Source organism: Nyctibius grandis, chromosome 20, assembly GCF_013368605.1.
Source record: "Nyctibius grandis isolate bNycGra1 chromosome 20, bNycGra1.pri, whole genome shotgun sequence".
Lineage (NCBI taxonomy): Eukaryota > Metazoa > Chordata > Aves > Nyctibiiformes > Nyctibiidae > Nyctibius > Nyctibius grandis.
In genome coordinates this window covers 3,255,824-3,268,948 of record NC_090677.1, presented here as the reverse complement: position 1 = coordinate 3,268,948, position 13,125 = coordinate 3,255,824, and the positions used below count along the sequence as shown (strand labels likewise).

Here is a 13,125-nt window from a genome sequence, read left to right as displayed (position 1 = left end):
CCAATTTCTTTTAACAGCTGAGGCTACTGGAACATTGTACAGTGTGTCAGTTATCTCAAGCTAGCTAGAGCTAAGCATCCTGTTTATATCAGTGCCATTCCTCAGGGACCACGTTAGTTTTCTGTAGCCCTAGTGCATAAGAGTTATAAAACTATAAACTAGAACAGACTTCTAGTAACATAATGCAGTATTTTATAGCCTAGAGGAGTCTGTGTGTTAAAACAGTGAAAGCAGTCTCATCATAAGGTAATTTTCGGTTTCTGTGCAAATGGTTGACACCAGAGACTTCTCCAGGGCTGTTAGGGATCTATTTTGTGTAGTAAAAGTAACCTTCAAGTCACATGTTATGCAACATACTGATATGCTGTACTCTCTCAGGATAATTTTTGAAAGCAGCCAAGAAAAAGGGAACAGTTACCATCTACCACTAGCTTCCTCGCAGGAAGCTCTATGAAATAGTCAGTTCCTGAATGCTCACCTCGTGGCTCATAAGCCTTGGAAAAATGATCCACAAAATAAAGCCAGCCTCATTCCTTTGAGCTATGGAGAAAGTGGAAAACTAGTTACATTTAGCAGTGACCTTGGTTTCTATAGGCAACTTCAGAAAGCAGTTACTTAGAAGAAACTTAACTGAAAGGAAAAATTCCTGAAGGGAATCTGGTTCTGTGCTAGTCCAAACCAGGACAACATCTTACAGAAGTTACTCACTTCTGAAATAACGGAGGTGTCAACAAACACAATGAAGTAGCTCATCACTACCATCCCACAGCAGACTTCACTGGGATGCTACTGAAATAACATGCAATACATTCCTAAGCTTTGGAATGCCTTGTCATAGGTCATGACAAACCCTAGAAACACACAGAACCGACTCTCTTCTGGGGATTTTTAAGTTTATTACCTCACCTCAGTGTGTTAGAGAATTTCTGCATAGTCACCTACATGCTGCAGTCTCATATTCTTCCTAAGGCACCTGCCCCAGGCCATCAAAGACCAAACATGAGGTGGCCCTTTCATCTAATGTAGCATCACCAGCACCAATGCTACAGTCCATGACATAGCCATATTCTCAGCTGCTACAGAAGCAGCATTTACTTGACTTAGTCAACACGATCAGTTTGTTTTGAACAGCTGCTTGGAAAATGGAGAGAGGGCTGGGGAAGCAACATAGCACAGAATTCCGCAAAAACTTTCCATTTATTAAATCTGCAATTTTCCAAAGTATCTTTATAAAACCAGTGGAATATCTGAAAAACACCTGTTGAGCTGGAGCGCAAAGACCTTTAAAAACAGCAGGTTGTTTTACGAAAGGAATGTGTGAATAAGGTTTCCAACTCAGAAGCCACAGGAATCAGCACTGAAGACTCTCAGAGGTGTGGGTTTACAATATTTTACCATCAGCTGTACCAATATCCATGAGGTGTTCAGAAGGAAGGTGCTGCAACACAAGCTTAATAAACACACCACCATCCCAAACATCCCACCCCTTCCTTACTGTAACAAAGCTTTTAGTCCAGAATCTGTGTGATCTTAACTGAAGAGCACCCAAAGGATTCACCAGCAGCACCAGAATGCTTTGCCTCTTGTTCATGATGCGTTCTGTATCACACCTCCCAGTCACAGCAAGTTGATGCACACACGATCTGAAACAGTACTCCAGAAAGGCTCTGAAATTATCCCAAATCCACATGTTCCCATACAAAATGATACCTGATATTTCGGCCTACACAGCTCTTTATTTCTTTCCTTTCTTGGCTGCAGTCGTCTTTCTTCCTTTTTTAGCCTTATTCCCGTATTCTGCTTCCAGTTGGGCCAAGAAGTCGTCCATTTCCTTTTTTCGATCTTTATTTCTGCTCTGGGGGAGGGAAAAAAAAACGAAACAAAAACAAACACCACAAACCAAAACTTTTACTACTTCCCAATACAGGTCATTCTGTTGCAGTTAGATAGCTACATAAAACCTTGGACTGTATTAAGCAGGAATTACAAGCTACAGAAAGTATAGTACCATCAAGCAAAAGCCTACTTGTGTCCTCAGCTCGATACCCAGCTTCCTGAAGTATCAAGACACGTGCAGAGTGGCTCTAAAAATTCACAACATAAGGCTAGGAAAAGCAAAGCAATTTTTAGTTTAGACCCAAAACTCTATTATAATTTGAGGAATGATTAAGCATAAACATTCTAAGACCACTGGACAATAAGAAAGAAGAAACAGAAAACGTTCTGAAAAACAGAACGTAAAGTTTGTTTCTTTCCTCGATCCCCAAGACATAAAAGCAAAATAGTCAGACCTATCAACTTCTATATCCTCGTTGAACCCCTCAGAAAGAGTCATTAACATTCTCTAACTGCCTAAAACTAGAAATTAAATATTTTGTTTGTGTATGCAGCAAGGATAAGCATATTAGAATAACTTTCTTAATTTTTAAACAAGACACAGGTAGTAAAATCCATACCATACTCTGACTGTTAATTAAAGTACATGGATAGTTAACATGAAGGTCAGATTTTAACCTCAGGAAGCTTTGATGGTCAGAAGAGTTACAAGGATCCAAAATAGAGAGATACTCGGGGAAAACACAATTAGAAGCCAGTAACATAATTACCTTCAATGGATACAAAAAGCCTTACCAGAATCAGCGCTTTCAAGTCATCGTCTCCACCACCAAGGCCCAGTTGTTCTTTAGTCTTTTCTGCCTCTCTAGCTTCTTTTTCTGCCTAAAACAGCAAATTATTTTTTAGAAAAGTATTTTGCAAGTTATTTGACAAAGTCTTACAGTAGTTACCACTTTTTTTTTTCTTGCATCTGTATACAAACAGCTGCAAGGAAACACAAATGGTTTCCAAATTACATGCACCCTAACCGTGATGTGCATATAACATACTCTACGCAGTGTCTAAAAAAGCCCAGGTTGGAGAAGAGGTCCCTTTAGCCCAGAATGTTATTTCACACTCGCCAAAAGGCAAGCACAATGTATTTCCCCCCCACGTACACTTCCTAACTCCAGTGACTCATGGCTTTGTAAATAAATGCAAGGACATGCTAAAATGCAAGAAGCCATTGCGAAATAGAGGAAAGAAGTGAATGAAATAAAATAAGTAATAGGCAAGAGCCTGTTACAGCTCAAAAGCCTTTCACAACAATGTGGGGGCGGGGGGGTGTGTGGAGAACACAGGTGGCTAAATGTGAAAGTCAAAGATACTGAGCAAGATCCGTAACCCAGCAATCCTGGGGCAAACACTTGTCTTAACAACAGTTTCATTTGTTTCTACCGAGGGAGATTAAAAGCTTATCATAAATAATGCTTCTCTTCGGTCCCTGATTGCTACAACCTACCCGCCTTTTTCTTGCGTTCATTTTCTGCTTCGACTCTTTCACAAAAGCTTTGTAGAATGGGACTTCTCCAGACTCAATGGCTTTTTCTATGATTTTCCGTATTCTTGGCTCATCCGTATAGTTCGCACACAACACGGACTCCATTATTCTGCCCATGTCACCCCCGAAATCCATGTACGCTGCTTTAATATCCGCCAGCTCTTCTTCTGAACCTTTATAGCTCTTTTCGAAGTCTTCGATATCTTTTACAGTGATCTGAAGCAAAGAGGGGACACAGGATTTATTCACCAGAAAGATCTGAGAGACAGCATTTTAAGAGACAGACATTTTAGACACAGCAGTTTTACAGAAAGCTCGTCAGGGAGACAGGGCTACAGCCCCGAGGAGGTGGGTTTCCCCATCCCGGAGGGGTTACCGTCCCGCCGCGGGGCTCCCGGGCCCCGGCCCGGCTCTCACCTTTTTGAAGAGCAGCCTCCAGTACTCCGCCCAGTCCCGCTCGCCCCTCAGCGCCTCGCCCTCCTCGTCTACCGTGCCCCGCTCATCGTACACGGCGCGCTGCTTCGCGTCGCTTAGGACGGCGTACGCCTTGCCCAGGATCTGCGGGGACACGAGGGCCGGTCGGTCGGTCGGTTGGTCGGTCGGTTGGTCGGTCGGTTGGTGAGGGAGGGGGTGAGGAAGGGGGTGAGGGAGGGGGGGAGGGAGGGGGGGAGGGAGGGAGGGAGGGAGGGACGGAGTCATCGGCCGCCGCCCTCCCGCCCGCCCGCGCTCACCTGGAACCGCCGCGTCGCCTCCTCCCTGGCATCGGGCTCGACGCGGTCGGGGTGGACGCGGAGCGAGGCGCGGTGGTAGCCGCGGCGGACCTCCTCGGGCGAGGCCTCCCGGCGGACGCCCAGGACGCGGTAGAGGTCGGGGGAGCCGAAGGCGGCCTCGCACTGCTCCAGCAGCCCCATCCCGCCGGCCGCGCCGCGCCGCCGCATCCCGCCCCGCCTCTCGCGAGAGCTGGCGGCGACGGGCGGCGACGCGCATGCGCGGGGCGGGCGGCGCGCTGAGGGGACGCGGCGGCAAGGCCCCGGCGAGCCGGGGCAGCGGGAGGCCCGGCCCCGCCGCAGCGAGGGCGGCCCTCCCCGGGAAGCCATCGCCTGCCCGAACCGCTACCATGGTAACGGGGAGCGGCCTCGGAACAATGCAGGAGCCGGGCGCACGCCTGCGGCGGGGCTGTACCCGGCCGGGCTCCCCCCGGGTACAAAGCGGGCTCCCCCCGGGGCCTGCTGCTGAGGAGGAGCCTCCCCTGCTGCCTGCGAGCTCAGCGCTGTGCTCTGCTAAGGGAAGCCAGCGGTTACCATCAGTAAACTAAAAAAAAACCCACCGAGGCAAGGGATTCCTCGTTGGCTTTCCTCGTCCCCTTGGTAAACGAGCAGCTTTGTGGGTCATGCGGTTCTTGCAGGCTGGATTAAATCCACTGACTACTGAAAAAGCTTGCCTGCCTTCTAAAAATAGATTCCCCAAAATACCTGTGAGTATTGAGAGTTAATGAGGCTTTCATTAAGACACACAGACCCCACAAAAAAAAAAAAAGCAGCTTTTCAAAATACCTGTATTTATTACATCAAACCCCAAAGTTCTTAACAGTTCACACATTTCCTTCCAGGCTGTCCCAAACGTGACAACAGGAAGGCAAAAGTGTTTTGATGTATCCCAACGAAACCATGGAATAAAAGTCCAGTGAAGGTGTGTTTTATACAAAACTCAGATGGTCTTTAATTAAATGCAACATAAGTGGTATACACAGACTGATAACGTACAAAAAGACAGATGCATAAAATAATAGTATTTTACATATCTTGTGCCTTTTGTTGAAATGTGGAACATTTCTCTTCATTACCAATACCATGGAGGGAATAAAACACAGCAGCATGAACTCAGATTTCAGCTTATTTACAGAATTTAGATGGTAACATTGTGGAATATTCTTGCTTTCATAAAAAATCTCTTATAAAAGCTAGCTGTTATCTACCGTTATTGCAGAGCTCTGCTGACGTCAGTGAGTATCACTATTCACAGCTTGATTAACCGGTTATTGTTGTACAGTTCAGGCTACGCCTGCAATGATTATTTCAGTCACTTCCAAGAGACCCCGAATCCTCTCTTACCTCATCATCACCTTTCCCACTTCTCCAACGGGCCCTTTATGGGCTTTCCAAACTTCAGTGCTAATGCTGACTGCAGCATTAACACGGCAGGTTAAAGACATGAGAACCAAAGGGCATTAAATATAAAACACTTCACCATTTTATTCTTCCGATTTTTTCGACTTCAATTTTGCCTTGTTTTCACGTGAGGAACCTTTGGCTGTTCCAGCTTTCTTTGCAGTTGCAGCTTTCTTTGCTGTTCCAGCTTTCTTCGCAGTTGCAGCTTTCTTTGCTGTCCCAGCTTTCTTTGCAGGTGCAGCAGTTTTCTTTTTCCGCCTTTGCTGTCCGGCACGTATCAGGTCTTCGCGTCCCAGTTCAACCATTTTTGCTTCCCACGACTTCATTTCGTTCTCATACCGAACCTTGTCATCTTCAGCGAGCTGCAGGTATGGCTGGAAGAAAATCAGGTAGCAAGTTACGGAAGGGGCTTTGTCAGGCCTTTGCAGTGCACATCCCAGGCGTTTACTTTTGCCTCCAGAAAATTTAAAAACCATCAAACTTGCACAAAAATATGAAACCTTAGAACTGAATTATGGTTATGTCAACAGATGGCCCTTCCTGAAGAGGAACATTATTCAATATTACTACTAACAGCTAAGGCTTTTTATTTGAATCCTAGTTTGAGAGCTGGCCTATGTTAAGAGCAGGAAGAGATATTTCTGCAGAACTATTTCAAATTTTTCTTCTACAGAAAGAAACCCACGAACGTAGCTCATGTTCTAAGAACAGATTCAAAGCCATTGGGAAGAAGGGCATTCAGGTGGAAGGACAATAAGGTACAGCACAGTTGGAAATCTGGAGGTTTAGATTAGATTTCAGCATAGCAGCCCTCCAATCTTCACATACCCGTCTGCAGGTTCGTATTTCAATACACCAAGAAAGCTGGCAGAAAACTATCCCCAGGACAACCAAAGTTAATCAATTACTGTGTGCACATCACTTGTAGATTTCTGTTGCTTTTACCTGTCAAAATCTTTCCGCAAGCAGCAAATTACTATGCTGGCATTTAAAAATATTATACATAATTAGAAAAAAATTAAATGGTTGCAAGTTATTCCACCTCCCTCCCTAGATGCCACTCAGCATCCGTTTCCAGGTACACAGAACTTCCATCCTATCTCGCTCACACTTCATCAACACTGTGAAAGAAATGGTCGCTACTGGAACAAAATTACAATCTTTTTTTCAAGATGCATAAATAATATCTCAGAGTATTTCCCTCAGTACTATATTTTGAACAAGAGTTCAAGATTTTGCACGAATTCATTAATTTTGACTCAAGTTTGTAATTTTCCGATCGGATCGGAGCCTCATCAAAATCCACTGACTCACCTGCTTTTGTGAACTGGACATTTTTTGCCATGCATCAAATAATTGCTTCAGCTTTGCCTACAGGATACAGAATATGCAATACACGGGGATTATTTTCACAGCAGACTGACCACAGAGGGTTACAGATGAACACCACACTAGTGACAGCCAAGTGTAAACCAAAGTAAAAAAGCCCAAAGTCACACAGGCTTAATACCCCACCCTCTTAACGTAGGTAAATAATAAATGACACAGTTCCACAACCTGCTGGGCATCATCTGAGCCACATTTACAGCTAATATAAGCACAAAGCAGTTTATGTTACTTAGCCTGCAACGACAGCAGGCGGACACAACAGCTGAGCTGATTTATGGCAACATGACTACATCTCACCCCACATACTGGTTTCATTCAAACCAAGCCCTAACTTAAGCCAAGCATGTTGACATCCTAATTAAAATGATCTTCATTAGCACTCCCAAGTGCTTCTGCAAGCATATCTTTTCACGACACAACATTATCACCACTTCCCAGCTGACTAAACGCATGGGGTAAGGAAGATATTAGGCACATGGGGTAGGTCTCCAGCATTTCAAGTGCTGTAATCCACCAGTGCAACTTAAATCACGCCGAAGCGCAGCACTTGTGACTTGGCTGAGGAACTCTTGCACGTGCCACAACACTGTGTAACAGGAGGTACAACAACCACTGCTACAGAAACGGCAGCAGACCACCACAACCATTTGAAAACTAATGTACTTCTGCACCAAAACAAAGAGAAGTAGAATTCTCTCCTTACAGAAGGAACAGATGAAGTCTGGAACACTCAAGTGCAGAAAACAGCGCAAATATTTTAGGTCTGTTCACCCACACAGCAGTTTATGTAGGATGTGCCACCAGCAGTATAGCCAGAAGCTCACCACACCCTAAAAAAACTGTAACCTAAGCAAAGCAAAACCCAGACACTGAACTACTGAACATTTTCTTTGAAAATGCCAGAATTAAACCCGATTTTATGAACAGATCTATTTTAAAGAGCAATCTTTCCTGGCTTACCGCAGGTGACGCCCCCTCACTCTCTTGGAAGTTTTCCGACACAAAAATGTTAAAGGCGTTACGAGGTCTTTTAGGTTTCCCAAGCACAGTCAACTCCTTTAAAAACAAGAAGAAAAGTTACTCGATCTACCAAGCATCCATTTTTCCAGAACTAAACCCACCACTTGTCTTTATATCCTATACAAAAATCCGACTCAAATTCATTTTTTAGCGTTTTATCCTGTAAACTGGTCTGTATGCCAAGATGCTCTCACCACTTGTCAAGACTAGTGCTAAACTAAATGAAGAAAAACTAAAAACTTGAATTTTCACAGACATGAAAAACAAAAAACATTTTAAACTGATTTTTACTTCAGCTAAGTCCTCCAGAAACCAAAGACTGTTAGTAAATCCCACTCAGTAAGAAAGGCATGATGACAGGTTTTCTATTATCTCCGTAAGCCTTTGGCTTCTGGTGTGAAATACTGCACACTTGCAGAGAGGAGGGCAAACCACATTAATTTCACTTTTGCAATTAGGGCAACACCACACCAGCAGTTTAATTCACAGAAATGAACAAGCACTAAGTGACCCCTTCAACCGATCTTGCCACTGGACAAACCATAACATTGTACCTTTACAGATGGTTCTGTCTCTCGGGATTTATGTATAAACCAGCTAAAAGGGAACAGGAAAGATGATCTGTATGAACGAGGCAATGAAGGACACGGACAGACGTGCCTCTGTGCAGCCCTAACTCCACACACCAGCAGCTACAGAATCCAAAGAAAAGAAGGAAGAAAGGCTCCTTCAAACAGCTCTGACCTTGCAGGGGCCAGTGAGGTAACAGATACAAGGCCTTTATGAAAAGCCATTTCTGGATGTCTTCCCAACCACAGGAAGCGTTCCTGGTTCAAATATCTTATTACCTATCATGCCTTGGGCAGCTTTAGGAACAGAAAGAAAAAAGCACAGAGAAGCTACCTGTGAGCACAAAGATATGCACTAGTTCTGGTCTTCAAGCACAGGAAAGCCACTAAAATAACTGCTAACATCAGCAATTATTTTAATCCGTAGGCTTTTGTTTTAGGTTTGTGGTGTGTCTTTATTTTATTCTGAGAATTGCCTTTATATTTCTAAACAAGCCTCAACTCTGCTCTGTACACTAGACAGACTTCAGGTTCCTTGAGAGAAAAGCAGCTCGAAATTCAAAATACTTACTCTTTTTGCCTTGAACGATCTTCTTTTTGCCAGTCGTTTTCTCTTTTCTTCTTTCAGAGCCGCAGCCTGGGCTGGAGTTAGCTGTGCTTTATATGCAGCCAGCTGCTCTGTGTATCTTTGCCAGTCTGTCTTTCTTGCTTCCTCATAAACCTACGACACAATCACCAACCTTGAACTGATGGTTTCAGTCAGAAGCACTTGACCAGTAAATAACCTACTAATAAAAAAATTCACAGACTACCCTGGAACACAAGATTTTGAACGTAAAGTATGAATTTCAGATCCGTTTGGTTAGCAGAATAGATTCAGAAGAACTCAGATTCAAAACGCGGGCTTTCCCCGTGAATTATCTCAGTTAATCTGGTAACATCGGATGAATCTCCAGATGCAGCTCAAAGCAGTAACAATCTTCCACACTAGAAGGAAAAGCTGAAGCTTGTTTGAAATGATTACTTATAAAGTGTCTATACCCATTGCAGCACACAAGCGCTCCAGTCACCTTCATTCCTACACCGGCCAAGACCAGGTACAGAAGCATCATAAAACCATGGCCTTGGTACCAGGGCACCAAGAAGAGCCAAGCCAGGCTACCAGGCATCCAGGTAGACCTGAAAAATGACCATCCTGTTCTCCATTTCACACATAGAAAGGAGAAGGCATACTTTATACTAAGGCACATAGAGCCAGAAGTCCAGAAAGGACGTAAGAGCACTTGGATTCTATTGAAGAAAGATATTCCTTGAGCTAGAAAACTGAAATTAGTTCCTAACTGGATCTAATTGCTAACCACAATCAAGGAAGAACAATCCTTACTTTGCCATAAATGGCACTTATATATAATAATATATATTTTATATATATATATAATCAGCAATGATTAGCACTTCACAGAGTTGTTTTACATTATCCCTTGAAACTGCCACTCTTACAGAAACTTTACTACCTAGGACAAAGGTTTATTAGATGAAACTTAAAGTCAGTTACATCTCTGGTTACTATCAGCAGGAAAAAAAAGTTCATTCTTTCATCAAAATTAAGTGAGGTTTCACCTAGTTTATGCATACGAAAGCAGAACAACTTTACAATACTGATGTTGTTACACACGTAATGCACACATAATAATTACCATTCATAATGAAATGAGCTATTGGTTCCCAGCCCTACAGCCACACAGAGGGATCTGTCTCATTTGTTTCTCTGGCAACAGATTAAAAATACTAAAAATAAAGTCATCATAGAAGTATCAAAGTATCTTCCCCTGAGTACCTCAAAGCTCTCAGCTCTCTTCAGAATTGCTTTTATGTATGAACTTCTGTACATTTTTATTGTTTAAAAAAAGAAAAACCAACCAAACAACAACAAAAAAAAACACAAACCAAAACCACACAGAGGACACCAAACCAAGCAAAACAACCACTAAGACACTACAGAGTTCAAAGTACACAGGGCAAAGACACAAACTTACCTGCTTCTGCGATGCTGGTAACTCCTTCCAAGCACCTGCTATTTTTTTAACCAGCTCCAAGTTGGTCATTTCTGTACATTAAAATCAGAAATCAAGAAAATAAAGATCAACATCATATCTTCAGTAAGCTGCTTCAATTTTTCCCAAGGAAAGCTGCCATTGGTGTCTTTTTTTCCTGTAGAAATATATTTTCCTCCTTTCATAAAACTAACTTACTGTGGCAGTTAAAGGGAACTGTAATATTTGGGGGGGTGGTGGTGGGGGGATGAGAGTCCCTGCTTTTGGTTCAAACTCGAATGAAACATGCAGCTATAAACTGAAGCACCATTTCAAGACACAGACAGCTATTACCACTCCACAACAGCTGCCTTTTTTTTTTTTTCCCCTTTTGAGCTGGATTCTTTTCTGTACAATGCAAGATGGTCTGAACTTGGAGGGGGGCTGGGGAACAAACCAAAATGAAAATATCCAGTTCTCATTTTTTTCTGGCAAAAAGAGTCTGCTGGATCCTTCAAAGCAAATATAACATGACCGTAACCACCTGATACAGCAGACGTGCTTGATCTTCATTAAAATAAAGTCCTTTATTTACAATATCATTCAACAGAAGTAAGGTTAAAGAAAAAGTAATTTTCTTCTCCCACAAACAAAATTAAACTGACTTGAATTTGCTGTGTTTTTCAGCTGACTGACTTTGACTCTGGCCCTTGCACTATGGTCATTTGAGGAGGTTTCCAGCCAGACCTGAATTTATGAAGGGGGGAAAAAAATAATAATAAAAAAAACCCAAATAAAAAACCCGAGGCAGGTGGAAAGAGGATATAAGCTCTTATTTTCTTGAAAAATCCTTTACAGGCTTTCCCTGTGCTTCCCACTAAAAGAAAAAAAAACAGATCTTCCTCTCTCCCACCTCAAATGTAAAGTTCAGCCATCTCAAAAGTGGAAAAGCAGAAATAAGCCCTTATGAGTAAGCTGACCTCCTGAATTCTGCAAAAACAAGACAGATGGGGAGTTTTTAGTCCACGTATGCCAATCTTAAAACCTTTGAAAATACAATGCTTTGCCAACGATAAAAGAAAAACAAAAATTACCTGGCTATTTTTGAATATTACCTCTACTGGAACAAGAAAGCCTAAAATTGTCAATTTGCATATGAAATACAGTACATTTATTTGCAAATTATTTGAATTTTGGAAACCTGAGGAAAACACCAGTGCGGCACACAGCTACAATAAGCTCTACAAGTTCAGCGTCTCAACCTTTCAGACTGCTGAACTCTCGAACTCCTATCGCATGGTTTTCCCTTCTTAAATTTACCTCACGACTCGCCCAATACGACCAGAGTTCTTTAATCATTTTAACATTCATTTCAACAGTATTTTCAAAATCAGCGCAGCTTTCCGTTGTGCTGCTGTAACAGGAGTGCCAGCATTGCCTATAAATGATGTTTTTGATAGTAAATTAAAAATATTCAGAAAAAAAAACCATTATCCTCTCAATACATTGACTTTTTCTCTCGTATACATCGAGGCAATCCAGAACACGCAGTTTTCAAATTACTAAGCATCCAAATAAAATCACACGCAGCTCATTATATCAATAGTGTAATTCAAATACACACAGATGTAAAAAAAAAAAAAATGAAAAAACACAAATCATTGTTAAAACGTGTTGCCCAGCTGAGTTTTTTCTTCAAATATTTTTAAAGTTATAGGGAAACGTTTACTTTTGTTGAGTTATTAAGTGTAAAAGACTAAGGTAACGCATGTGCAGGCAGGTAAGTGTGGCAATACTGAATCTACCTCTGGTTCGCTGCGGGTAACGCGATGGTTTTGGTCTCCTGACATGAGGCTGATGTACTTTATGGCGTTTGGCTTTACAAAGCAACACTTTGCTCCGGTTTTATTTTAACCCGCGCATTCTGGAGGGAAAGCACCGCATGTATCTGAAGCGACGGGAGCTTTGCAACAAACCCCCCGGCACACCCGACGCGTTCAGCCTGTGCGGCTCCAAACGCGAACCCCCCCGCGCCTGGCGCCCCTCAGACCCCCATACCTGGATTTTTTTGCCTAAAAGCGGAGTGATTGTCCTTCAGGAAACGGAAATAGGCCGTCAGCGGCCGCTTCGGGCGCTCGTCCGAGCTGATCCCCCTGCACAGGCACTTCTCCGCCGGGCCGGCCACGCCGCTGCCCCTGCGCACAACAGCCCCGCCGGTTACCGCCACACCGCCTCACGGCACGCCCCGGCCGGCCGCAACACCCCCTTCCCCCCCCCCCCCCCCCCCCCCCCCCCCTCCTCCCCGGAGCCCCGCTCCCGTCCCGCCCGCACCTGAGGAGCCGCTGGGCGCCGGTGAGCAGGGCCGCGGCCCGGCCCAGCAGCGCCAGCGCCGCCGCCATGCCTCCGCCCGCCACGCCTGCGCGCGCAGGGGGGGCGCGCGGCCGCCGCGCGGCACGCTGGGAGAGCGGCCGCCGCGCGCAGCCCGCCCCCGCGGCGGGGCGAGCCGATTGGCTGCCCGCCGCCGTGACGCGCGCGCGGGGGGCGGGGCCAGAGGGGCCGCGGCCAAGGTG

The 13,125-nt window shown here is 44.2% G+C and overlaps 2 protein-coding genes across 2 annotated transcripts; both read right to left on the bottom strand.

Moving 5' to 3' along the window:
* Positions 1 to 1,178: 1,178 nt before the first annotated feature.
* On the bottom strand, positions 1,179 to 4,318 carry DNAJC9 (DnaJ heat shock protein family (Hsp40) member C9). Its single transcript, XM_068416659.1, has 5 exons — positions 4,108 to 4,318; positions 3,794 to 3,934; positions 3,338 to 3,592; positions 2,632 to 2,718; positions 1,179 to 1,855 (listed from the first exon to the last, which is right to left on the bottom strand). Exons 1-5 carry the CDS (start codon positions 4,312 to 4,314, stop codon positions 1,736 to 1,738), a joined length of 810 nt encoding a protein of 269 aa, XP_068272760.1. The 5' UTR covers positions 4,315 to 4,318; the 3' UTR covers positions 1,179 to 1,735.
* A 599-nt stretch (positions 4,319 to 4,917) lies between these two features.
* Positions 4,918 to 12,969, bottom strand: TFAM (transcription factor A, mitochondrial). The gene is made up of 7 exons (XM_068416656.1): positions 12,887 to 12,969; positions 12,614 to 12,750; positions 10,559 to 10,629; positions 9,094 to 9,243; positions 7,894 to 7,989; positions 6,859 to 6,915; positions 4,918 to 5,918 (listed from the first exon to the last, which is right to left on the bottom strand). The coding sequence occupies exons 1-7, from the start codon at positions 12,952 to 12,954 to the stop codon at positions 5,628 to 5,630; spliced, it is 870 nt and encodes a 289-aa protein (XP_068272757.1). The 5' UTR covers positions 12,955 to 12,969; the 3' UTR covers positions 4,918 to 5,627.
* Positions 12,970 to 13,125: the final 156 nt, after the last annotated feature.

Excerpts from the sequence above, each read along its gene's own strand:
- DNAJC9 (XM_068416659.1), bottom strand. The coding sequence starts at position 4,314 with ATGCGGCGGCGCGGCGCGGCCGGCGGGATGGGGCTGCTGGAGCAGTGC. Across the intron at positions 3,935-4,107 it reads AGGCGACGCGGCGGTTCCAG|ATCCTGGGCAAGGCGTACGC; the intron begins GTGAGCGCGGGC and ends GTGTCCCCGCAG. Across the intron at positions 1,856-2,631 it reads ACTTGAAAGCGCTGATTCTG|AGCAGAAATAAAGATCGAAA; the intron begins GTAAGGCTTTTT and ends TCCCTCCCCCAG.
- TFAM (XM_068416656.1), bottom strand. The coding sequence starts at position 12,954 with ATGGCGGCGGCGCTGGCGCTGCTGGGCCGGGCCGCGGCCCTGCTCACC. Across the intron at positions 10,630-12,613 it reads TTTTAGGCAAAAAAATCCAG|AAATGACCAACTTGGAGCTG; the intron begins GTATGGGGGTCT and ends TTTAATGTACAG. Across the intron at positions 9,244-10,558 it reads TACCAGCATCGCAGAAGCAG|GTTTATGAGGAAGCAAGAAA; the intron begins GTAAGTTTGTGT and ends ATTGTGTCGTAG.